This window comes from Lepus europaeus, chromosome 4, assembly GCF_033115175.1.
Source record: "Lepus europaeus isolate LE1 chromosome 4, mLepTim1.pri, whole genome shotgun sequence".
NCBI classification, from domain to species: Eukaryota; Metazoa; Chordata; class Mammalia; order Lagomorpha; family Leporidae; genus Lepus; species Lepus europaeus.
In genome coordinates this window covers 12,837,438-12,864,830 of record NC_084830.1, presented here as the reverse complement: position 1 = coordinate 12,864,830, position 27,393 = coordinate 12,837,438, and the positions used below count along the sequence as shown (strand labels likewise).

The 27,393-nt window shown below is 38.4% G+C and overlaps 1 protein-coding gene across 8 annotated transcripts in view; it reads right to left on the bottom strand.

Moving 5' to 3' along the window:
* CYRIB (CYFIP related Rac1 interactor B) overlaps nt 1-27,393 on the bottom strand; it is a 173,218-nt gene that overhangs the window by 7,175 nt on the left and 138,650 nt on the right. For 7 of the 8 annotated variants that reach the window (XM_062187986.1, XM_062187983.1, XM_062187988.1 and 4 more), the window contains 8 exons: nt 24,831-24,913; nt 17,930-18,051; nt 11,577-11,682; nt 7,500-7,636; nt 6,529-6,606; nt 3,846-3,962; nt 2,860-2,939; nt 1,474-1,600 (listed from right to left, as the gene is read on the bottom strand). In XM_062187986.1, coding sequence (XP_062043970.1) covers nt 1,474-1,600; nt 2,860-2,939; nt 3,846-3,962; nt 6,529-6,606; nt 7,500-7,636; nt 11,577-11,682; nt 17,930-18,051; nt 24,831-24,913 — 850 coding nt within the window. Of the gene's footprint in view, nt 1-1,473; nt 1,601-2,859; nt 2,940-3,845; nt 3,963-6,528; nt 6,607-7,499; nt 7,637-11,576; nt 11,683-17,929; nt 18,052-24,830; nt 24,914-25,836; nt 25,858-27,393 lie in introns of those variants that run through there. The other variant, XM_062187991.1, reaches the window with a different exon arrangement.

Below are 27,393 nucleotides of genomic sequence, written 5' to 3'. Positions count from 1 at the left end.
TGTGAAAGATCCGAATGAAACTCCTGGCTTCCACCTGGCCTAGCCCCAGCCATGTGGCCATTTGGGGAGTTAACCAGTAAATGGAATCTCTCTCTCTCTCTTTCCCTCTCTCTGTAACTCTGCCTTTCAAGTAAATAAATACACCTGAAAGGAAGGGAGGGAGGGAAGGAGGAAACAACTGGTAAAGAGGGCATGCGGGGAAGACCCCTCCCATTATCACAAGCACAGTGCAGTAGGAAGAACACAGGCTGCAGAAGCCAGACATGGCTTCTACTCCTCCCACTCCACTCACCAGCAATTCTATCTTTTAATTACCTAAACTTTAGTTGTTCTGATAGGAAAGGGGAGGTAACACCTACATTCCACAAAGTAGTTTTCAGTCATGTTCAGGGGAAAAATACAAGACATTTCAGTAAACACACACAGGAAATACCTATATTCTTTGGATGTGCATGGCAGCAAGACTAGCATGATCAATCAAGATCCAAACTGCTGCCAGCCTGAACTAGCTGTGAAAGGGAAACTAGGAGACAATTTTCTTCAAATGCTGGTTAGAGCACTGATGAACTGGATGTGAGAAGGTGAAGGAAGAAACTTCAAAATTACTCTATCTCTAATATAAACTTTATTATAGAGACAAGGAATGTAGAAACTTGGCTATAGTCAGGAATTATGACAACAGGGTAGGGGAAAGAAAACACATCACGTCATAGTTTCTTCTCTGGCGCCTCAGTATTCACATACATGTTTTTAAATAAATCTGCTCTTGGAAAGGCCCTTTGGCCAAAGGAATTTAAAGACTTGATTAGAAAAAGTGTTTTATCTTTTTTTTTTAAAAGATTTTATTTATTTATTTTGAAAGGAAGAGTTACAGAGAGGGAAAGGCAGTTGTGGAGAGAAAGAACTCTTTCATCCACTGATTAACTGCCCAGTGGCTGCAATGGCCAGGGCTGGCCAGGCCAAAGCCAGAAGCCAGGAGCTTCATCCAGGTCTGCCATGTGGGTACAGGGACCCAAGTAGTCAGGCCATCTTCTACTGCTTTCTCAGGTGCATTAGCAAGGAGCTGGATAGAAAGTAGAACAGTCAGGACTGAAACTGGAACCCATATGGGATGCCCGCACTGCAGGCAGTGGTTTAACGTGCTATGCGTCAACGCCAGCCCCAGGAAACGTCTTATATCTTATGACCTATATGTACTGCCAAAAAAGTAAAGCAACTCTCCCCTCTCCCCCACCCTCTGCCAAAGTACTCTAAAGACAACGGTCGCTCTTCAGTCACTCCACACCACCTGTAAACAGGCTGCAAGAAATCTGGCAAAAGAGCAGTGCAGGTCACAGGCCACCACTTACCACAAACTACAAATGGGAGCTCTGTGAAGAGTCCAGCGCGCTGGCTTTCTTTAAATAAAATAGAAACCTATGGTTTCCAACGTAAGGAAACTGCTTGCAACTATTAAAATAACACATAACTTACGTCAATTTTGGAGGTTTTGGCAAATGCTCCCACTGGATGCACATGGTCGTAGAGTATGATAACACCCACCATTACTCTCAAGCAGAAGGACACTGTTTCTTCATTTGTAAACCTGCTTCTGTATTCCCTGGAGGGAAGAAAAGATGCTGAATAAGGCACATCACAAAACTCTTCAGACAGCAGATTCCATCTTCACATGCTACTGACGTACCCCTTCCATCTCCGTAATGGATGTGACCATGATGAGAAGGTGCTGGATGGAGTGTGACACCCCACACCGCCATCTCTCTGCACCTAACTGGGTGTAATACCCCTCCTGCTTGACTGCAGGCAACCATTTCAGAGTGCTCACAAGTGGTTCTGGGAAGAAGTCTGAGGACAGCCACTACACAAAGGCTGTTACCATCAAATGATGAAAAAGCCATGGGTTTACCAGAGCTAGTAGGTTTGCTCTTTAGGGACTAATCTAATTTAACCATCACTATGATACTGGAAATGAATTTTACTGAAATTGTAGCACACTCTTCTCTGTTTTGGGAAAAGGAGAACATGACTTGTTCCTCTACAGAAGGCAGTGTGACACAGTAGGCAGGAAGAGTCTGGAACTGGGATGAAGACACCCAGGCCTGTGGGAGAGGCTGGCCCCCAGTTGCATAAGTTCCTTCAGTCCTAGGATCTTGCTCTCCCAAGTGAGGAGGAGGGTGTTGCCCTCCTACTTCATAAGGTTTCCAAACAGATGATGTGTGTAACAAGGCTTTGGAGAAAAAAAAAGTACAGAAAAACAAAAGTTGTCAGTAAAAACCGGTTATCCTTCAAGAATCCAGAGGGATTCTCTCTGCCTGCTGACAGGAAAATCCAACCAGAACACATTGTGGTATACAAGGCAAAGGCCTAAGAAACAGAAACTCAGAGGGGAATTAAGTTTGTGGAACAACAGACTAATTCCAACTCTGGGAGTGAAAGGGATAAACAGAAAAGTAACTCTAGCCCTCAGGCAAAAAGGCAAGGTTCTTTACTAAGAAGGCACAAAGAAGGTGAGAAGCATAGCCAAGGAGCTTTAATTTAAAGCACTTCCTCTCCCCATTCTGCTCCCCAAAATTCAAGATCCCTGTTCTGAAGAATCCTATTTAGTCCGATTCATTTGAGGGACCTGAAGACCGGCTCTACTTTATACGTAACCAGAAGATACATCAACCTTACGAATTATTTTAATTTTGTTCATATACTAATACTTGATACTTCAGATATACTTAGTTTCTACCTTCCAAGACAGACATGTTCTTATTTGGACACGTCCAAGACAGACATGTTCTTATTTGGACACGTTTTGAAATAGCAGTTATCTCAACAGTGTTGTCAAAGGGAAAAAGATTAGTTAATACTCACGGTGTTTCAAGCATGACTCTGCAAACACTAGCCATGGTGCTTAGACAATCTGTGGTATTTTCTATTGGTAAATTTTTATTCTGTAAGTACATGAAGAATAAAAAGTAAAAGTGACGTTACTAATTACATATCATTTAAAACCAGCATGCCATGAAAAATAAGCAACTTTAAAATCTAGTTCCTACTCCTGATTTTCTAAAGAATGCAACAGATCCTCAGCCCTGTTCTGAGCTCTGGGGACACAGCTGTGAACACAGCAGCCAAGGCGCTGCTCTCCCCAGAGGCACTGCCACGGCAGCTGGTGAGAACCACCGCAGCCATGCAGACAGGAGCCAGAGGCGCACAGCTTCAGAGGCCACGTGGTATCTGAGCGTTATCCTGGAGGACCAGGGGGGTCACTGGAAATGCAGTAAGCAGAGGAGGGAGGCAATGCGGTTTACGTTTTAAGATGACCTGGCAGATCTATGCAGAAAGGATTACACAGGGCAAGAATGGAAGATATAACACTCGGAACTCAACTGTGGTAAGTCGGTTGGGAGGGCAGAGGTCTGGATCTGGACAGGCAGGAAGTGAAGGGTTCAGTTTTCAGATTCATGGTATATTTTGGAGGGAAAGCCAATAAGACAGTTTGGTGGAGCAGATGTAGGGATTGAGCAAAGACAGGAATTCAACATGGTATCTTCCATGTTTCTGCTTGCAGAAAGGAAAGAATGGAGCAAAGGCATGGAGGATAGATGACCAAGAGTTTGGTTTGGCCAGGTTACTGCTGCAGTGTCAACTGCACCACCGGAGAGAGAAACTGCAAATAGGCAGGGAGGTGTGGACATGTGGGCGGGAGGTGAGGACATCTGGATGGCAGGCAAAGGCCAGAGCTCTGGTGTGCATCTGGGAGTCTGCCAGCCTGGACGGCATTTACACTCCTGTGACGTGCTGGAAGCATCCTGTCTGCAACAGGTGGAAGAGAACAGCTGGGTAGGAAGGCTTACCTCTGAGACAAATTTTGTCGTGGCATCACTTAAGGTTTTCAGCATTGGGGTTGCCTCAGCATAAAACAAAGACATTCGATTTGCCAATTCATTATTTACTTCATTTTCTCCTTCTGCCTGTGGACAGTGAGAACGCTTGCTTATTAGTTCATAAATTATTAAATCTGTGACACTTACAAAAGGATCAAGGCAGGATGTCAATCTACCTCATTAACGCTGGTTAAATTAATCTAAAAACATTCTCGACAAAATTTCATTCTGACCCTTGTGTGCATATTTTTTTTTCTTTAAAAGTAAAACGATAACAAATGGTATTAGACACTTTCTCTGTAAAAATACTTCAAATGCTATTAAGGAATTAAATAAAACCTGATAGACCATGTATTAAATACAAGACTGTTCTAAATGCTGTGGAGTTCAGAAAGATGTTTATCAAACTGGATCCTATCTTCCACTATGAACATCCAAGTATTCACACAGCATCTTCAATGGTAGGCTGAAAGACAATGATGACAGAGGAGGTGCTACAAGAAAGATTACATTAAAAGAAACTAGGAAGGACCAGAAGAGGCAGCTGTTGCAAGTGACCAAGTTATTCCTTCCTGAAGAGGGGAAGAGCGTGCTGTCCAATGACTCAGTAAAGTGCAGTAACAATGCTAAGAGTATTAACAGCATACTCAGTATATTAAGAGGCAGCAACCAGTGCAACACAAAGCTGGGGCCAGACTGCAGAACGTCTTTAATACTAGCTTAAGTCTACTTCTTCTTTGATTTGGTGTGGGGTTAGAAGAAATTACAATTAAGTCAAATTTCTGAAGAAAATGAACTGATGGGGCAGATTTTTACCAAAAGGAACAGGAATAAGGCTCCCAAGCGGAGCAGAAGTAGGAGAAGGTGGAAGAGCGGTAGAGAGGAGACTCAGTAGAGAGATTTCACTTGAAAAACTACTGCCTTTCTCTGTAATTACTGAGGATGAGAGACAGAATAAAGATGACTTTAATGTCTATGGCCTTGGCTGATGGCAAGGATGGCTGTGGTAGATGACTGGCTGTTTTGCTTTCATTCTACTTTTACATGGTGGGTATTAAGAGGATAGATGAGGCTAGCGCCACGGCTCAATAGGCTAATCCTCCACCTGTGGCACCAGCACACCGGGTTCTAGTCCCGGTTGGGGCGCCGGATTCTGTCCCGGTTGCCCCTCTTCCAGTCCAGCTCTCTGCTGTGGCCCGGCAGTGCAGTGGAGGATGGCCCAGGTACTTGGCCCTGCACCTGCATGGGAGACCAGGAGAAGCGCCTGGCTCCTGGCTTCGGATCAGCGCAGTGCGCAGGTCGCAGTGCGCCGGCTGCAGTGGCCACTGGGGGATGAACCAACGGAAAAAGGAAGACCTTTCTCTCTGTCTCTCTCTCTCACTGTCCACTCTGCCTGTCAAAAAAAAAAAAAAAAAGAAGAGGATAGATGAGAAGATCAGCTTCAAATCAGAAACTGGTTTGGGGGCTGGCGCTGTGGTGCAGTGGTGCAGTGGATTAACACTCACACTCTGGTCTTAAGCGCCAGCATCCCCTATGGGTGCTGGTTTGAGACTGGATGCTCCACTTCCCATCCAGCTCTCTGCTATGGCCTGGGAAAGCAGTACACCCTCGTGGGAGACCCGGAAGAAGTTCCTGGCTCCTGGCTTCGGATTGGCGTAGCTCTGGCCGTTGCAGCCAATTGGGGAATGAACCAGCAGATGAAAAGTCCTCTCTCTCTCTCTCTCTCTCTGTGTAACTCTTTCAAATAAATAAAGGTTTAAAAAAAAAAAATCAGAAACTGGTCTATGCAGGTAAGAGATAGCTTATGGAAAAGAAATCTTCCTCCACCCCAGTGCCTGTCTGAGAGCAGCCATTTTGTAAATACCTACTGAATTGTAAAAAAAAAAAAAAAAAAGTCTCTCTTGGAATTTTTAAAAATATCACACAATGTATCATTCCTTACACAGCTATAGTATTTCCCCATTAAACTACCTACAGGAAGCTGGAGCAGAGCTTTGAAATTTCTCTGTTTTCACACCAATTAACACAATGTAGGTTCTCAAAACACAAAGAGAACATAGTACTATTTTCTTCATCACTAACTGAGATCTTACTTGTGGCTTTCACTCCCTGAAGGAGAAAAGGGTACCTAATAGTTTAAGAAGAAGGACGATGGGAGAGGTTCATAGACTGACGGAAACGGAAGACTTGTGTTGCCCGGGGACAGGCAGGGCAGCTATCATGTCCCATGGCCACAAGGGCCCCGAACTGATGTGCTGACGACCATGACTCTGCCTCCCTTCTTGCCAGCATCTGTCATCTCTGACATCCCACGTCAATTTCAGAAAACAAAAACAAACTTGTAACTACTAATTCACAAAATTTTTGTATAGTTAAAATGGTAATACATAAGGACACTTTAGTAAGTATCAATGTTAGATGCAACCTTACAGAAGTAGTCATGGGAACTGAAAAGCTGGAGTGGAAAAATAAGATACCACAAAATGGCTTCCTAGTTTGTTCTCTTCTCCCACAGCTATGGCTGTCCATAATTACTAAATTTATCACCAGCTTTAATATTATCTGAATGAATGAGCAAAAGAATGAACAAATAAAATAAAATGAGCAGACTGAGAGTTATTCTTAACACCCCGAATTCAAAGCAGTAACTTACTGGAACATTATTAATCCTCATCCGACTCAACGTTCTTCTGTAATAGCTGAAATCGTTCTGTATGGCAGGATTCGTCATCTGAGAAAACATTTATGAAGAAAATGTTACATGCCAAATGCTATTGCAAAGATTAGGTGAAAAACTGAAATGCAGTTTTGATGAGTTACATAACATTCCCTTATTTTAAGAACTAAACTGGCATCATACAAGACAGCAACAACACTATGCTCAGCCCCTACTGAACATAAAAACCACAGACTGTTTTTCAATCATGGGCAGTGTATTTTCCTTTTTTTCCCCTATAATTTAGTTAATAATAAAACTGGTTTTACCAAACAAACAAAAACAAATGTCTAGGCATTTGCTCTAAATTAACAGAAGCTTTTATTTATGTTCATTTGCCTTCAGACTAAAATTTTACACACAATTTATTTGTGCTTAGTAAGAAAATTAATAGCTGTCTATATAACAACCATAAAATAATAAAGGTAAGCAGCCAACCCTTCCATTTTCCAGACAAGATACTCGAGGCCCTGATCAACCTCTCACCCCTAATCACTGCCAACAGTCCCACAATAGAAAACCCTTTATTCCTTTATACTTACTCCCTCTAACCTCAGGATATTCACAGTTACAAACAGCAAGAGAGCTGTTTATTAAGAAGGGGATAAAGGGAGAAATTTTAACAATATTTGAAGACAATGGGAATGAGCAGAAAAGAAAAAAGGATTACAAAAGCAGCTTACTATTGTTACTGTTTCAGAGATGTTTTAACATGAAGACAACGCACTGGGCAAATTGGTATTTGCTGTGTAATATATCAAAAGGTCCACCATACTTTTTACATTTTTTTACAGTCCAGCACAGATCAGCTACATACACTTCAAACAAGATTTGAGGCTTTTTCCTCCTATGACTTGCTGACAGACTCATGATTTTTATAACAATCAGGGCCAGCAGAAAAATTGTACCTTGAGTTCATCAAACCGGAGTGTAAAATGAAGAATTTCTGCAAACTGCTTAGCAAGAGCCTGCTCTCGCTCTAAATGCTGGGTGGGAGAGTATGGGGTGCTTGTCAAGGCTCCCAAGAGACCTCGCAATGCTGCTTCTGAAGAAAGACAAAAAGATACGAGCATTATGTTGCTTCTACCTCTGCAACATTTATTCAAAAGTGAACAATATTATCTTAATTCTCAGAAAAGGTTTCTTTAAAAATAAAAACAGATTATCTAAATGTAATCAACACAAATATAAGATTTGCAACTGATGTTTACTGCATATAAAGTCATACTGTTTAATACAATAAAAATCTTAAAAGGACTAATTCCATTTTATAATTCTGTAAATCCATATTCAGAATAATGCATAAGTGAATTAGAATTAAATGCCAGGGTCAATGGGCAAATTTTACAATACCGTCACCATTCTGCACAGTCTAGAATTTGGTTTTATGAAATGGTAATTGTTACCTACAGCTCAGTAACCTCTTCATGGCACTGACTGACACAGTTAAATCTCTACACAGCTATGAATACTGGATCATCTTCCAATATGCTGTCTGTGTATAAATACAAACTGCTTTCTTCTAGCTAACTAAATTTTGTTTAAGAAGCTTCCTGACTTCTTAGGGCTTGGCATCTCAGGGTCATAACAGAAATATTCTAATTTATTATATAACCAAAATGGTGCCTTTGAAATACATGATACTTCTGGAATGCCAGACTAGGAAACATATAATGGAAATATGATATTTCACTTAAAATGAAAAACACCCAAAAATTAAAGTAATTCACAAAGAGGTTACATCACCAGAAAACATCCAAGATTCCAGTTGGAGTTATCTGACAGTAAATAAAAGATTAACATATACTTATTATATTAATAAGTAATAAATTTGTCAGATCAACTTTTAACTTAAAAAAAAAAAAAAACTGTCCTACTATTTAGAAGACCCAATTATGAGCCACCATCCACACTGTGCACTTAATACAGTCTCTGATTTAACTTTCAGCCTTAACTATGACATGGATATTAGGAGTCCAAGGACATTTACAGCTAGTAAATGTCAAATGTTTCTGACTCCAAAGTCTTATTCTTTCCATTATAATAAACTGTCGTCTTTTTTTTTTTTTAAAGAATTATGTATTTATTTGAGAGGTAGAGTTACATACAGTGAGAGGGAGAGACAGAGAGAAAGTTCTTCCGTCCATTGATTCACTCCCCAAATGGCCGCAATGGCCACAGCTGCACCAATCTGAAGCCAGGAGCTTCTTCCCAGTATCCCATGTGGGTGCAGGGGCCCAAGAACTTGAGCCATCTTCTACTGCTTTCCCAGGCCATAGCAGAGAGCTGGATTGGAAGAGGAGCAGCCAGGACTAGAAACGGTGCCCATATGGGATGCCGGCACCGTAATCTACTGCGCCACGGCTTGGGCACCTAAACTGTCTTTCAAATAAAGCAACAACCCACCTAGCCTTCTGTAACTTCATAAAATATTAATCTATTGATTACACTGATAGTAGGAATATCATATGCATCTATTGCATGTCAGGTACTGAGCTAGACACTTTGTAAGACATTACTTTTCATCTACACATTTACTCCAAATTACAGCTCTTAGCCTTTTTTTTTTTTTCAGAGTCAAAAGGCACTGGACTATTTTCCCTACGCCAGGCAGTAGGGAAACAGATAGAAAGATGAGCTCCCTATGCACATGGGAAGTCTTGTTACTTACAAGAAAGTTTGATATGTGTTAGGAAGAAATACAGGGTACAGTGGAAAGGTAGAAAAAAGGAGCTTGCTGGCCGGCGCCGTGGCTTAACAGGCTAATCCTCCGCCTTGCGGCGCCGGCACACCAGGTTCTAGTCCCGGTCGGGGTGCCGGATTCTATCCCGGTTGCCCCTCTTCCAGGCCAGGCCTCTGCTATGGCCCGGGAAGGCAGTGGAGGATGGCCCAAGTCCTTGGGCCCTGCACCCGCATGGGAGACCAGGAGAAGCGCCTGGCTCCTGGCTTCGGATCAGTGAGATGCACCGTCCGCAGCGGCCATTGGAGGGTGAACCAACGGCAAAAAGGAAGACCTTTCTCTCTGTCTCTCTCTCTCACTATCCACTCTGCCTGTCAAAAAAAAAAACAAAAAAAACAAAAAAACAAAAAACAAAACAGGAGCTTGCCTAGGTGAAAGCTCAGAAAGACTTCTCTGAACAATGCTATATGGGCAGAAATGGGGGTGTGCCCTAAGGATAACCAGGACTTTGCAGACAGGGCAGGGCGTCAGACCCTGAGCTGAGAAGAGCATGATATAGTGGAGGAACTGTAAGACCCTTACAGGCAGAACAGGGTGTGCAAGAGGAGAGTAATCGGGGTCTAGCGCTGTGACACTGGCATCCCACATGGACACCAGTTTAAGACCCAACTGCTCCACTTCCAATCCAGCTCCTTGCTAATGTGCTTGGGAAAGCAGCAGAGGATGGCCCAAGTCCTTGGCCCCCTGCACCCACGTGGGAGATCCGGAAGAAGCTTTGGGCTCCTAGATTCAGCTTGGCTCAACCCCGGGCTGTTGCGGCCATTTGGGGAATGAACCAGTATATGGAAGATCGATTCTCTCTCTCTCTCTCTAACACTGCCTTTCAAATAAATTAAAAAAAAAAGGGGGGGGGGTAACTGAAGACCAAGACAGTATGCATGTCACCTGTGTACCATGTTAAGTACTCTTTGTCATTCTAATGTCCCTGCAGAAACCATGTGGGCAGGACTCATGAGCATCTTAGAACCCTACTTTTACAGTGTACAGAATGCACTGTAGAGGTCCAGATTGTTTACAGAGATGTGAGAGTAGATGTGGAAACCCATAATGAGGAAAAACATTTTTAGTTACTCTGAAAAAATGATTTATTTCTCTAAAGACTCATTCCATGGGTCATTGTTAATGAAAGCAGAAAGTAAAGTCAGAGAGACGAGAAGAACAATTATTTAAAAATGCTGCTGCAGGCTACTAAAAAGAAGAAAGTTTCCATTTGCCTACATCTCATCAAATCTCAGGGTTAACTTCAGCATTCCAAGTATGCTACCACGTTGGGGGGAGTCAGGTCACCAGGCTGAGTGCAGATGCCAGTGACCAGGAGCTGCGGAGCTTCTGCCCATGAACAGCTGAAGCTGAGAAACCCAAGACTGCAAGCTGCCTGTGTGCCTGTGGCAGCTCAGTCAGCCCCTACCTGCAGTTCGAGGCTGATACAAGAGTACAACTGGTCTACAACTCCTGGCCTCAAGAGAGGAGTCAGAGACAAAGGATCCCACAGAAAGGCATAGAGAGAGGAAACAGAGACCGAGATCTTCCTTCCATGGCTGGTTTGCTCCTCAAAATGGTCGCCAACAGTCTGCAGGCAGAATTCCATCCTGATACCCTATGCGGCTAGGGGCCCAAGTACTTAAGCCATCCTCTACTGTCTTCTCAGGCACATTAGCAGGAAGCTGGATTGGAAGTAGAGCACCTAGAACTTGAACCAGCACTCCAATATTGCATGCCACAGTGGCAAGCAGCAACTTTACCAGCTGTGCTACAATGCTAGCCCCCTATGTCTGATCTTCTGCAGTTTCAGATACATGAAACAAGCATAATCAGACATTATTTTAAGAGCACAAAAGTTTAAATAAGCCAAGCACCTGAAGATCAGCTCCTTTCAAGTCTGTGGGTTATTTAAACTTTTGTGTTCTGAACATCACATGGGGAAAGACTTACTGTAAAGCTGGAGAGAAATTCTATTCAGTGGTTTAATCATACTAGAGTTCCTTTTAGCAGGCAAAGAAATCAAAGATATGTCTCAATAGATCTTAAAATTTATTGAGGAAAAGGGCTAAATACATAAAAGACCTGGGCTGTGGGGAGGCTATGTAGACTACACTGTGACCTTATAGTCTGACAAGCTTATTTTACCTAGAGAACAGATAATTCACCTTTAGCTAAGTTCAGCACTGTAAACAAAAAATATTCTTCTGGCACTAGCAGAAGTCTTTTTCAGTAGGGAAGTCAGAATTACAAACTTTCAACTTACCTAACCTCTGAGAAAATTCATAAAATTTCTTTAATTTGCCTACTAGTGGAACAACGGCACCCCATGCCTTCTCTTGCAACTTCTCATCTGCTGGATGCTGGATTGCCTTAAAAATTCAAAGAATACAATCAGTTAAGATCTCAAAAACCACAACAGTATTATCTTTACATTCAAATACAGATTTTAGCAAATGTAGGAAATACTGGTAGGCAGAGTGGACCTTCTCAGTTCCATGAACAAATTTTTATACCACATTTGCAGTTGTCCTTGCAACAAATACTGATATAATGGAATAAAAAATGGCTCAATATATGTCTGTTATCTACATTACACCCTGGGACCTTTTAGATCCACAAAAAGAAAATATTTTATGTGATTTACCATTTTACAGATAGGCTTTCTTAATATTTCTTTGTCAAAGAATTATTTTGATGGAGTAAGTTGAAACAACAACCAAAAAAGATAATAAATGAAGATGACAATTCTGGTAATAAGCTAAGAAATAATCATTCCAATTCTGGGGTCCAAATTAGCTCTAAGAAGAACCAAAATCAACCTGAAAAATATGATTCAGAAAGTGTCACAGATAGCTGTTTGCTAAAACTAAAATACTATTTCTAGGGCTTTCCTAAATATGAAGATGAAAAACAGGTTTCAAATCTCAAAGGGGATAAAATAAAACATAGAGATCCTTAAAAAATACATATATAACCTAGAGATCATAAATATGAATACAGCTTTTTCTATTGCCCAGAACTTTAAACCATTAGACAACCTTTTCTTAATCCTTTATGGAACTTAATTCTTTTTTCAATAACCTAGTTTGCTTTCTCTAACACCTTCAAACAAAATAAACACACTATATAAAAGTTTAAACCCTACATTTAAAAAGAAATTGATTGAAGGGGTTGGGGTAGGGCATTTGGCCTAGCGGTTACGATGCCCATGTCCCATTAGCTCAGTACTTAGGTTTGATACCCAGCTCCAGCTCCTAATTACAACCTCTTGCTACTGCAGCCCCTTGGAGGCAGTGGTAATGACTCAAATAATTTGGTCCTTATGCACCCATATATTCTTGACTTCCGTTCTGCAGTCCCTGCCCCACATCAACTGTGGGCATTTGCTAGCAGATGGGAACATGTATTTGTGATCTCCAAGCTGAAACTCATAACCAAGACAGAAGTCTGCTAAAAAACATTATGAGGTATTCACATGTTCAAACTTACTCAATCACTAGCACTGATTCTACCCACACAAAAAGAAGAAAGCAAAATCAATTGAACTCAGATTTAAAGGATGCTCTGAATTGATTACTTACAAAATACATAAATAGCTCTCTTTTGCTTAAGCAATTGCTTTATAAACTTGTCACTACTTTAAACTTTGTTTATATAAATTTTTATTTATTTATTTTTTGACAGAGTGGACAGCGAGAGAGAGACAGAAAGGTCTTCCTTTGCCGTTGGTTTACCCTCCAATGGCCACCATGGCTGGTGTGCTGCGGCCGGCGCACCGCGCCGATGCAAAGGCAAGAGCCAGGTGCTTCTCCTGGTCTCCCATGGGGTGCAGGGCCCAAGCACTTGGGCCATCCTCCACTGCACTCCCTGGCCACAGCAGAGAGCTGGCCTGGAAGAGGGGCAACCGGGACAGAATCTGGTGCCCCGACCGGGACTAGAACCTGGTGTGCTGGCGCTGCAAGGCGGAGGATTAGCCTAGTGAGCTGCGGTGCTGGCCTATTTATATAATTTTTTAAAATGATGCTTAAACCCAATAGGAGCCTGAACTTCCTACAGTTTTGATTATCTAGAAATACTGTAATGTTAATGAAAAGCTAACTTTACAAAATATAACAATTCCTATTTCACATTATATATTTCAAAGAGATGTTGATATTATGCTTGTGTACATGGAAAAAAAATCTTTAGCCTCAATCATGCTCAGTAAATATTCCATATCAAGTAGTACAAATCTGTTTATAAAAAACAGATGAAAACAAAACTTTTTGTTTCTTCTATTAAGAAGTCTATCCAACTTTTCTTCCAATGATCTAAAAATGATTTTTTAAAGATTATTTATTTGAGAGGTAGAGTTACACAGAGAGAGAGGGAGAGACAGTGAGAAAGGTCTTCCATCTGCTGATTCTCTCTCCAAATAGCTGCAATGGCTTGAGCTGGAGTTCCTCGAAGCCAGGAGCTTCTTCCCAGTCTTCCATGTGGGTACAGGGGCCCAAGCACTTGGGCCATTTTTAACTGCTTTCTCAGGCCATAGCAGAGAGCAGGATTAGAAGAGGAGCAGCCAGGACTCAAACCGGTGCCCATATGGGATGCTGGCGCTGCAAGCAGGAGCTTAGCATACTACATCACAGCGCCAGTGTCCTAGAAATGATTTTCTAAATATCAATGCAAATCAAGACATAAAAATGTTCCAGTCAGTGTCATCCACTTTTTTTTTAAGATTTTTTAAAATTTATTTATTTGAGAGGTAGAGTTACAGACAGTGAGAGGGAGAGACAGAGGGAAAGATCCTCCATCCGCTGGTTTACTCCCCAGATGGCCGCAATGGACGGAGCTGCACGAATTCGAAGCCAGGAGCTTCTTCCTGGTCTTCCTATGTGGGTGCAAGGACCCAAGGACTTGGGCCATCTTCTATTGCTATCCCAGGCCATAGCAGAGAGCTGGATCAGAAGAGGAGCAGCTGGGACTAGAACCGGCACCCATATGGGATGCTGGCACTTCAGGCTAGGGTGTTAACCTGCTGTGCCACAGCACTGGCCCATCATCCATTTTTGTAACTGAGAAGAGCTGCCTATTCTCCTGTACCTTCTTGTCTGGCTTTGGAACTAAAAAAAATCACTACTTTTTCATGACCAGTATTTTATGATTCTCTTTGTTTTCTGATTTCTTCTAACATCAGTTTTACTGTAATTAGCTGAAGTTTTTGGTCAACACTCATTATAACACAATATGCAAAATGGAACTCAGTAAATGTCAATGTTGTGAGGTTATCATGGAGCAAAAATTAGAACTCATTCTCAACAATGTTAAAAATTGTCATGGGAACAATACAACATGGTTTATCCTAGAGTGTAAGCTTTCTTATTAAAAAAAACTTTTTTTTAATCTACTCGAGCAAGAGAATGCCTGTGCTCCCATCTGTTGGTTCACTTCCCAAATGCCGCCATCAGCTGGGAGCTAGCAGCTCAACTTAGATCTCTCAAACCGGTGGGCAGCATCCTAACTACTCGTGCCATTATCACTGCCTCCCAGGGTGTGCATTAGTAGGCAGGTGGAATCAGGAGGCAAGGCCAGGTAACAAAGACAAGTATTCTGATATGGGATGCAGGAATCTTCACCAGCATCTTAATCACCAGGCTAAATACCCACCCTTGTCTACTTAATATATTGTATATTAAATAAAATTTTATTCTTTTAGAGTCATGTTTAATAAAATGTTACTTAAACCAAAACATGTAATTCTGCATCATTAACTTAGTAAAAATTGGAAACCCTCAGTTTAAGCCAGTTTTGTGTCAGGCACTGTGCCATGCAGTTTACATGAATTAGCTAGTTCAGTGTTTACAACTCTATGATTGCTTCTCCTTTTCTGCTAGTCAGTATGAGCCACCAAAGTTTCTATATCTAGATTTCCTCTGAAAATGTAGTCATTTGGAATATATTTTCTAAAATATGAGCATAAATAATTTTATAGACATTTTATATGCTGCCAAAAACCACCAAAACTACCATTTTACAATACCATTTGCAATGACTGAGATCACCTGTTTCTTTAATAAGCCAACCAACTAAAACTTCTTGATAGTGTATACACTTAGCCACAAAGCTGAGTGTTTTGTGAGGTACTAATACAAAGAGTTCCCAGATATTGCTCTCTTTATATTGTTTTTCTACTATTCAGAAATCTTTGTTTGTCTATATTGTTAAACTCAATTGCTTGAATAAACATCTGTTCTCCATCTACAGTAGCTTTCAATGTAGTTTCAGATTTTTCTAGTTTATATATTTTACATCTATTTCTTATTTATGTGTTCTTAAATTTTTTTTAACATTTATTTATTTATTTGAAAGTTAGAGTTAGAGAGAGAGAGAGAGAGAGAGAGTCTTCTATCCGCTGGTTCACTCCCCAATTGGCTACAATGGCCAGAGCTGTGCTGATCCGAAGCCAGGAGCCAGAAGCTTCTTCCAGGCCTCTCATGTAGGTGCAGGGGCCCAAAGACTTGGGCCATCTTCTACTGCTTCCCCAGGCCATAGCAGAGAGCTGGAATGGAAGTGGAGCAGCTGGGGCTGGGACTCGAACCGGCGCTCATACTGGATGCTGGCACTACAGGCAGCAGCTTAACCCAGTGCACCGCAGTGCTGACCCCTTTGGTGCTATTTTCTATATAAGCTTAAAAAAAATTAACTCTGAGACACTTAATTTTTTAAATGAAATAGTATGAGTGAACTGTATGTGTATCTCAGGAAAACAGCACTAGTGAGTGAATGTGAAAAATGAATTTTAATATTCATTCAATTAAGTTCACATATAGATTTTGGAGAATACACTTCTTTACTGCAGGGGAGCCCTCCCACTCACAGAAGCACAATATTTTTTTTTTTTTTTGACAGGCAGAGTTAGACAGTGAGAGAGAGAGAGAGAGACAGAGAGAAAGGTCTTCCTTCTGTTGGTTCACTCCCCAAATGGCCACCACGGCCGGCACTGTGCCGATCAGAAGCCAGGAGCCAGGTGCTTCTTCCTGGTCTCCCACATGGGTGCAGAGGCCCAAGCACTTGAGCCATCCTCTACTGCCTTCCCAAGCCACAGCAGAGAGCTGGACTGGAAGAGGAGCAACTGGAACAGAATCCGGCACCCCAAATGGGACTAGAACCCGGGGTGCCGGCGCCGCAGGGGGAAGATTAGCCAAGTGAGCTGCAGCGCCGGCCAAGAAGCACAATATTGCAATTTTAAAAATCCCAAGAGCTCTACCTTAAAAAAAAATCAAATAGAAAATAAATGATCTTCTCTCTGCAACGAATGAGATTTTTTTATTCTGATAAGAATTCAATTATCAAAGAAACTTTAAAAGAAGCTTAATGACATAACTGCCATTAACAATTAAAAGTAATGTGCAGGACTATCATTAAATATGGAGACACATCAAACATTTTCCAACCATCTGTGAGCTGGTGTGATCTAGAGAGCCAGAACAATTTACCACTTAGTTAACTTAGATCCTGATTGATCATTTAACTCTTTCATTCACAGAAAAGTCAGGCTCTTTGAAATATGTTTAAATGTTTATAGAGTTTAAATTTCACAGAAAGTATTACATAAAATTTTATTACATAAAATTTCCAAGTCTAAAGCTCTTATATTTACTTCTTCAACAGTTAAGCACTACTAAGCACTGGACTAGATGCTGATTCCAAAATATGGAGAAAACCAGGTTTACACTCCTGAAGCTGGAGAAATATACACCAAATACCTGTTTTTTAAGTGATATAACCCCTAAAAGAAACATGTGTAAAGTGTTATGGCAAAAGAGTAAAAGGAACCAGAGTACTGGAATTTGAAGGATAAGAATTCAACAGAAAAAGCAGAGAAGGGCATTCCAGACAAAACCAAAGTCAAGGAGGTACGTGTGTGCATGACATGGGGAAAAGAAGCAGTCCAGTACAAAAGGTAAGAAATGGAATTCATTCTCTCTGGTTCCCTCAGGTAACGCTACCACCTTCTGCTGCTCTAAACTAAAAATCATGGGATCATTTAACTCTCCCTGCTCCTGAACACTAGCCATTCATCAATCACTAAACCATCACTCCAGCTGTCATGTTCTGGAGTCTGTGCTTATTCTGCTTTACTAGTACCCCAAATGCCAGAAGAAAAATCGAGTTATAAGCCCTAACTGTGATGACCTCTGAGCTATTTATTACTGAAAAGAATAAAGCAGCAGAGGGTAGGAAACAGAGGAAACAAAGTGTGGATTCTGCCTTCCAGAAATGTGGTGATGAGAAAATGAGAAGTTAAGGTCCAGAGACCAGGGAGTTTGGATGGCACAGGACAGCTAAGCATCGTGTATGTATATCCTGAGGGGGAAAGTCAATACAAGAAAAAAGGCGGAAGAAGTAATGAAGGAACAATTAATTTTAGGTTTGACAGCCATCAAAAAAGTTTCCTTTGATATATATAAATTATGTATTTATGGGATACTGCTTTCCTTTTTATCCACTTGGAAATATTATCCACTAATCTTCCTTTAAATGTAATACTTAATAGGAAACAGAGAAGTCTCAAGTCTAGAGATTATGAGGTAGCACACAGTATATTTCATTTACCAGAAAATGAATGAACTTTACCTCACGTATTTCATGGCCAGCTCCTCTGTATGACTGCAAGTCTTCCAAGATGCCTTCTGCATCTTTTAAGACTACATTCACCTGATTATAAATTTCCTTCTCAGACTCTGTAGGCTGGGCATCTAAATAGCAGGAAAGTACAAGAAAATTTACAGTGACATAATTTTTTAAAACAAGATACACAACTCAAGGCAATTGACAATGTATTTTTCCAAAGATGAGTTATAATCTGCTCATCGTTAACTTTGCACTTCATAGAAAAGACTGACAATTTTTCCATAGTTCTAATATTTGAGTAACTAGCCTCTAGTTTATAAAAATCACAATGAAGCAAGGGAACACCCAATATTACTATTTAGTTTGTTATAAATTATTACTTGGTAAAACAGCAATCTGAGAATTACAGTCAAAATTTAAACTGTGAGAATCATAATGATCTCTTTTTCTACTTATTATCACTACCACTATAATAACTACAAATGCATCAACAAAGATCTATTTTAATGTAACAGGAATGAAAGTCTACCAAAATAGCTTCTTGTTCATCTACAGTCTAATACTGAAAGTACTTTCCTATGAAGTTCATTTTGCTTTTAATATGTGGGTTTTGATATAAAAAAGTAAAACCTATGAAAAAGAACTGAGTTTTTAGATGCTCTCTTCTCAATGGACAGGATCACCTAAGTTAGGAAGGGACAACACATTCACCTAGGACTACACCCAAGGCAGCATCACTGAACTTCCCTTCTGATTCTTGTGAAGAGGAGTTCAAATTTAAAAACGGCTCCAGGATTACTAGATACTTTAAGCTACACTGATAAATACAATTACTGAAAATGTTGAAATATCAAAGCAAAAATCAAGCTCCTATACCCTTGTGATTGAGCGAGAGCCTTTTAAGGCGTCATCAGATACCAGCCTATGGGCATCTTCACCACATGTAGCGTGAGCCACTAGACATATACTAACGATGACTAAATCTGGATCCTCTCTGCTAGGCTCAAGGTAACAGAAATCCCACTCTTAAGAACTTGGTCATTTGTTTCTCTAAGGAGATATATATATATATAATTCATTTAATTATTTTGCTTGCTTTAGAAAAAAGGGGAATCCACAGGGACAGAGTTTCCATAAACTTTTGCAAGCCGATCACGTTCAACAGCCCAAGTAAGAGATAAGGAACTAAAATGATGAACACGATGATTACCACAATGTTTTAGAGAAAAATTATGCTGGCAGAATTCCTCCAAACTAAAATTTTCTCTTAGAGAGAAAGGAGGCTGTGCAACTTTGTTAAGATGAATTAGGAACATTTCTAATAAATCATTTTGTCCATCAATCATATAAAACCAGATGCAGACTTTTCTGCATCCACCTTGCTACCCAACAGATATATATAATGATCTACTTATTTGTTTACTTATAAACTTTAAAAGAAACAGTCCAAAAAAATATGAAGCTAACAATTATGAATAAAAATTTTAACTTTATTTTGTCCTCTGGCAAATCATAGCTCAATTTCATCTATTAAACCTTCCAACTAAGCAAAAACACAGAGCATGTATTATTTTTTAAAAAATAATTACAGTACCAGTTTTAAGATTCAACACATATAAAACTGTACTACCATAGCAATAATAAAGTAATGTTCATGTGCAAAGCCAACTTAAACATTTTGTGTTCATGTATCTGGTTCCCTTATTTTTCAAATTTTCTTCTTAAAAATGTTTTTTTTTTAATTGGAAATACTATGAGAAAATAATTACACAAGAGGAGCCAATTGAAAAATTAAAAGACCCTGTGTCCAAAGCTACTAAGGTATTAACAGAGCAAATACTGATATCATAGCTAAATGATTAAATTTTTTTAAAATCAGAATTTGTCATCTTAGCAGTAACATTTTTTTTTTTCACACTTAGCCAGGCCATATTTCTCAAATAGACAACACACTTTTAAAAAACACACTTCATAAAAACTTTTATACTTACACGAGATGCAGTAGAGAAAAATATTTTTTACATGCAAAAACGAGCTTTATACTTTTTCATATGGAATTGTGGAACTACAGACAGAACATCAATTGGAGACACATACTGTAGTTTGAACTCATGAAGTGGGAATTCATGACATAGGATACTCTTAACTATTTCACAACAAAGGAACTTGTGAAGTCTGAAAATACTTCTAAACTATGTGTGTTTTTGGTGTGGTGACTAGCTGTTAACAGAAAAATGTGACAGTGAGACTTAAGTACAAACAAAACATTATCAAGGAGACTTAAATAGACCTTGTAAGTGGTTAATAACTAATAAAGGTGTAATAAGTACCAAGAAATTTAAAAACAAAGGAGAAGATTCCAGTTTCCCCGAGGGTGGGAAAACACCCAGCATCACACTATTAAACATTTTTTAGACCGTCACAGGAAAGTCACATTTATAATTTTGAAAGCTGCCGAAGACTGCTGTAGAAATGAAGACAAACAGAAAATAGCGGACAGGTAAGCACTACTTTACTGAAAGCAAGTCATGCAAAAGGGCAAAATACTAGAGAGGAAAAAAAGATCGTATAAAAGGAAGCTTTTTTTTTTCTTCAGAAAATGGTATCATATAATATAACCAAGACTTGTCACTTTGATGTTTCATAGCAAAGAATGGTTCTACTATTTCAAGAAAAATGAACCACTTAGCCAGCTAACAAAAAGATATTCACTTGATTATAAAATAATTTATCTGCTACTGAGAATAGACATACTGATTACTCATCAAGTTTAGTTCTAAAAGCTGTTTCAGGGAAATTAAGGCATGTTTTCACTACATTTATTGTTTGAAGGTAAAATTAAATATTTTAATAATTTCACAACAGTTTCCTTTAAGAGTAGAGGGTAAAAGAATCACTGAAAATAATTGCTAAAATTGAAGATGTTATACAAAAGGAAATAAACACTAGCTATAAAAGAAAAAAACAAAAAGAAGTCGACATAAAAAATGAGGTAAGAAGTCTTTCCATTTTAATCTTAAATTCATTTTTCAATAGATACTTAGAATCCATGAAGGAAGGGACCACAAAGCACAGTCCACATCCACTACAGCAGTGTGTAAAACCTGCACATAGTAGATTCTCCATAAGGAATACTTTCTGAATAAATGAGAAGGTACAGAGATATAAACTAGCCTCCAGCATGAATTAAAGGAGGATATTACACATTTTACCTCTGAACAAATAAAATCCTATACCACTTTAGAAAAACAAAATGTAAGAAAAATGTCGCCAGAATAAAGATTTAAAAGTATAAGGCAAAAGCAAGTGAAAACATGTTGAGATAAAATGGAAAAATAAAGTTAGACTAAAGAGAAAGATCCAATATTTTTAAATGATGGGGGAAAAACAGGTAACACAAAAGACACAAGAAAAAAGAGGAAATGTATGACTCAATGGAAAGGCACTTTATCAAAGAAACAGAGGAAGGAGAACCTATCTCTCATTGATGACCGCCTCTATTTACTCTATTTTGATCTGCCTGGAGACAAATAAACCAAGTTTAACTGACAAATACTGAATTCCTATCATTTACAAAGCAGTATGCTAAGGTGGTGAAGGGGTACAAAAATAAATAAAAGCTCCTCTTCTTCCAAGAACCACAATTTAGTAGACATAGTATTACTTAAGTTAAAGATCTGTGATAAGAATGAGCTATTAACTAACAGTGTTGTTAAAGGAGTGGGCAATTCAGGAACTAGAAGAGGCTATTCTGCACCCCCACTCTATATTTTTTTAATATGTTGTCATTTGTGGAATAATTCTGGGTCATTATTTTAAAAATCAAAATAAAATCCTGAAATATCAGTATAACTTGTTTTAAGTAAGAAAATCTCTTTACCTAAAGTAAAAAGTAGTTTCACTAAACACAGAATATCACATATACCTTAAGGCCTCTGTTACATGTTGCTCATTTTTTTATAGACTCCTTCACTAAGTTAGGCTCAAAATAGTCTAACAGCAAAACTCAATTCCAATACCACCATCAGAAAATCTTTCATAATGAGCCTAATCTGTTCACTGTTAGGTAAATTTAATGCTTTCCTGATGTATAACTTGAATGTAAATTGCATGATAAATTATGAGTTTGCATTTCTATATATCCTACTAGATTGAACATTTCCCAAAGGTGGGGGCTGTATTTTATTTATCTTTGCATCTCCAGCACCTACTGGCTGGTATACAGGAGGCAAGCCATAAACGCATGTTGAACTGCAGTGAAAAAAAGTGTGTGTGTCAGGTTAAGTTAGAATAATGGTCTACTTTAGAGACAATCTTCATTTTGTAAATGACAGCATTCCAATCCATCATGTTTCAAGGGACTAGGATACTTAACTTGTATACAACTGGATGCAATAAGCCAGGTATCTCGGCATGGAATTATTTATGTAATTGCCCAACTATGAAGACATATTAAGCTAGACTTTATCAATTGGAATGATGGTGAGAGGAAAACTAAGTTACTCTAGTGACCTAAATATTACTGTGCAACTAAAAGTAAATTATATTTAATAAAAAGAATATGGTTTATTTTCAGTAGTAATTAGGAATTGGTAAATAAGCTGTGTTGGCAATTTTGAGTCTTGTATAAAACAGTGGAACAGAGGGCCTATCTGATGGACCAAGGTCACTATGATGGCCTAACGATAAGGTAAGTTTTACAAATGTATATTTCCAAAATGAAGAAAAATGTGCAAATGCACTGAATGAGAAAAATTAAGAAAATGTCAAAAAATTCAAAGAAACTATGGCAGGCATCAACCTAATGGTTAGCATGCCGCTGGACACATGCATCCCATAATGGAATGGCTGGCTCCAGGGATTAGAAGCCTTGCTAATACAGACCCTGGGAGGCAGCAGGTGATGGCGCAAGTAATTGGTTCCCTGCTACCCATATGGAAGACCTGAATTGAGCATGGGAATCTAACTCTCAGTTCTCAGCCCACAGCTGTTTGGGGAATGAACCAGCAGATAGCTCTCCTGATCTCTTTTCTCTCTGAATCTTGTAAATAAATAATAAGTAAATACAGATTTTAAAATAAAAAAGAAACTATGACCTGCTATACAGTATATCATCACTAAACTTCACTTACAGTATATTATTAAGTGTCAAACTAAAAGTTCTATACTGGCAGACAGGCAGTAAGTCACTATTTAAAATTTTTATCTGCCTTTAAGAAGTTAACACTTTATGTATGGTTCTACATTATTGGTTATTACTATTGCTGAAATTTTAACCTTTTTCCTACTGCTAGAACAGTCATTTAAATATTAAAGGTAATGATCCAAACTCCTACAGATTGGAAAGATAAGACCAAATAATCTTTTGAATGCTACATTTAAATTCATGCTTTCCACTTGACCACAACATAATACTAGGTTTACAAAAAGATCAAGTGCCAAGTCTTGAACAAGATCTTGACTGTATCAAAGCCAAGATTCTGTAAATGTAAGGAATCTGAGACAGAGGAAAGAGGAGACAGAATAGCAGAAAAATATAAGACCAAGTTTGAAACAGATGCAAAAAAACTAAAATACAGCTCTATTGTAAGTTGCCTCATCTGAAAGAATAATCTTCAAGTCAGCAATCTGCTCAACATCCCCAAGCTGATTAAAATTCATGCTAAACATGCACTCAAAACAGCACTGTTAAATTGTTGAGAAGGGTCAAGAAAACCAATAACCAACTAACATCTATTTCCCTCTAAAATCCTCAACAATATTAATATTGGTCCTGATATTGGCATTACTATTCTTTACTAGCCTGAACACAGTACCCAAACTGCAACAGATCATTTAGGGAAATGTTATAAAAGTAGAAAAGTATCAGAGACCACAAATTATTAACTAAATTGAAGTTGGAAGAAAAGATAGCTTGAGGGGAGGGGGGTTAAGTGATTTGTTTAGCTTTTTTTAAAAATAGAAAAAGTATTAAATTTTAAGAATTTAAAGATATTTTCAAATGTTTTAAACCTCAGATAAAAATGTAGGGAATACACAATTTAAAATTAAAGACTATCTCTTCACCCTTTCCTAACAATTTTCTAATGATCAGTTAAAATAGCAACATTCAAACTAAAACACCAATTTCATATCATTTTCTCAATTGGACAACGAGACAAGCTAAAGCAATATCAACAGCCAAAAAAGCGAAAGCTCTGCGACATGCACCGAATCAATGACACTTACCTGCCACTCTTAGACCATATTATAATAGGTCATGCAACATAAAACAAACAGAAGGCAAATTACTCAAAGGTCTGTGAACCCATTATTTTTCTTTTCATTTAGAATTAGAAAAAATGAATTCCTGAAATAAATATATAAAATTAATTTTCAACTTTAAATTATCTGCAAAGATTAAATAATTTAGGTTCACACTTACCTTTTAATATTATGCCCAAATTACTGAGCTCTGAATGGCCTTCATGAACAGATTTATATTTAAAATACTTCAATAGGCACATACAGCTATAGAAACCTTGGTCAATTTTTCTTGACTCCATTAAAAAATTTTCCCAAATACTGCTTCTATTAATAAATCTTGAGGTATTATTTTTCCTTTCCACCAAAATACTTTTTATAAAAATGTTTTCACTACAGAGTAGATCTTATTATAAAATCATCTCCAAGTAAGAGATATGAAATCTCTTACAAAAATTCAAATAGACATTTTGTCATCACAATTTAATCTATAAAATATGACTTCGAGTTCTAGAAGGCGCCAGAAATTTTACTCAAACAATTCATAGCTCAGTCATGCAAAGCAGTTAAAAAGAATGGCGAAGAGAAAACATTCATTTAGTGCAAGACAAACGCAGTCTACTGCAGGCAAAGAGAAATAGATATAAAATCATCTTCTCACTTTCAAAATCAAGGAAAAAATTTGGCCCCTGCTCAAGGTCTGTGCATGTCAAAACTTTAAGAAGATTCCCCATGTTAAGGTACCTGTCAAGACAAGAATGAGAAAAGAGAAAATATCCCTTTATAAAAAAGAACATCTGAAATTTACTTTAAAAAAAAAAAAAAAAGTAACGGAAAATGTTCATTAGGCCATGAATTCATCCTTCAGGTTACCCAGACTGTGCTCTGGCAGACAGCAAACCGGGTTCTCAAGTTGTTGATATGTAGGACCTAGAGGTGAAATGTGGTTTTCTTGTACACAATGGCATAGCTGTTGCTCTAATTCATCTCAAATTTTTCCCAAGACAAGTTTCATTAATGGCCTTATAATGAAAAATTCTTAAGTATTTCAATAGTGCTAGCTTTCTGAAAAAGAAATTTCTGATCAAGTTATTCATGTGTAATCTTGTTAGGATAGCATCAAAACAATAATTTTATTTCAAAGCCAACCAATAAAGGAGGTTTGGCCACACCTCACCTTCACATCTCATCTGAAAATAGCAGAATATAAAATGTACTTCCTGTATGCCATTAAATACAGCATGTATCTCTAACCAAATTTGGAATATTAATTTGTAGAGGTTACTTAAAGTATTGCTTCTCAATATAGATATGCAGCACAATTCTGATTGTTAATACCATTATACAGGATTCAGAAAACAGACTGTTTGACATAGTCACTAAAGCATACTATTAGAATATTCATCATAAGGCTACTTGCTTCATGGACTAATGAAAGGACAGCACTGGCTACAGACTCAACATGATTTTAGCAAATGAAAAACTAAAGAATTATACATATGATGGTGATGTTTGCCTACGATTAAGAAAAAAAAAATCATGCAACTTTTGTTTGATCCCGAAGTTTAATTAACAAATATTCTGGCTGGCCTTCACTGTGGTGTGAGTATCATTAATCTTTCACCTTTACCATTATGCACCAGCTGTGAAGGGCTAGAGAGACTTACTTTCAAAGTCCAAGAAAAAATGTGCTGCATTGTGGTCTATGTCCCTGGTTAGCACCTTAATGAGATTACCCATGCCAGCAAACCTAAAAATAAAAATGGCAACATCATTTAGTTCCAGTAAAAAATTCTAAGCAGAGGCCTGGGATTTGGCAAAGGCTGGCTTGCTCATAATTACCAACAGGTGCAGATCTATATGCTCTTGGCATTGAAAATTTGGAACAAAGCACACTTGGCTCTGAGTTTAAAGCTCCTGTCCCTCTTTTCCACATATCAAAAAAGTCGTACATAAAACAATATGGGAAAATAAATTAATTTTTACATAAAACTTGTAATATTTGCATTTGACTAAGTATCTATGAAAGTGTTGGTTCTTTAAAATTTGAAGCATATATTCTGAACAGAAATTAACATCAATACTAGATTTATCAATTTAGCAAATATTGAGACCATTATTTTTAAGCAATAAAGATATTTTTCTTCTTGCAGAATCAAATCCTATTGGGAACACAAAAAAGATAGTATTCAAACCATATTTAATCATTTAAGACTGAAGGAAGTTATTAGCTAATGAGTCATTTTTTAAAATTACCATATAAAACCCAGTATTTCTTACAACTTCTTTCTCCTAAGATTAATCAAATTTCTACTATTTAACATTAGATTGAATATTCCACTATACACAACTCTCCCTGGCATGGAACACAGCAAATAAACATATAAAGAGCAAGTTATTATCACAACTTAGTAAGTTTGCGGAGAGAATAAAGTAAAAATAAGGCCCTGGTATAAATCTGTTCAAGAGTTTGCCATAAGTCAGTGAGTATAAAGGCGGGAAGCAAACATTCAGGAAACCAGGTACAAACCTAGAAGCTGAGGTAAGAACAGGGAAGGCAAACTATGGTTCACAGCTACCCACTCCTGCCCTTCCCCCAGCTACAATACTTGTCCAAAGACTAAGCTGCTGGCAAATGTAAATTAAACATACAAGTAACAATCTTTTAATGAAAGAAGACATCATCCCCATTACAAGCATATGAAAAAGGCTTAGCACTTCCAGTCACCTGCCCTGGTCCCCTTCCTCCATCTACTCCCGACAGCAGCTTATGTTCTTAACTGTACACTTCCCAGAGAGTAAATACATGTATATGTGTAACTATTACTGGCTTTAGAGGTCAACCTCTGAAGGAATGAAACATACAGTTCTTATGAAGTATTAAAAAGCATCTACTGTATTCCCAACTCTGATAAATATTGAATGATCTGTCTCTTTTTAAACAATACTCCCCCAATGGGAGAAGTAGTGATCCATCTTCCTTTTATATTAATATCTCTATCAAAATCCACAGAATTTCAACGGTCTTATATGTTTTACCTGAATGGATTAGGTGAGATAATTAGATACAATAGCTAACTGAATGGCTAATATTTCACCTTAATTATCTTACACAATGCAAAAAGTCTGATACTAAGCTTTCATATTTTAGGAGGAGATAAGCATTTTTACTAAATCATCACATCCGAATGACCTCAATTTTTTACTGAAATTTATTCAATACG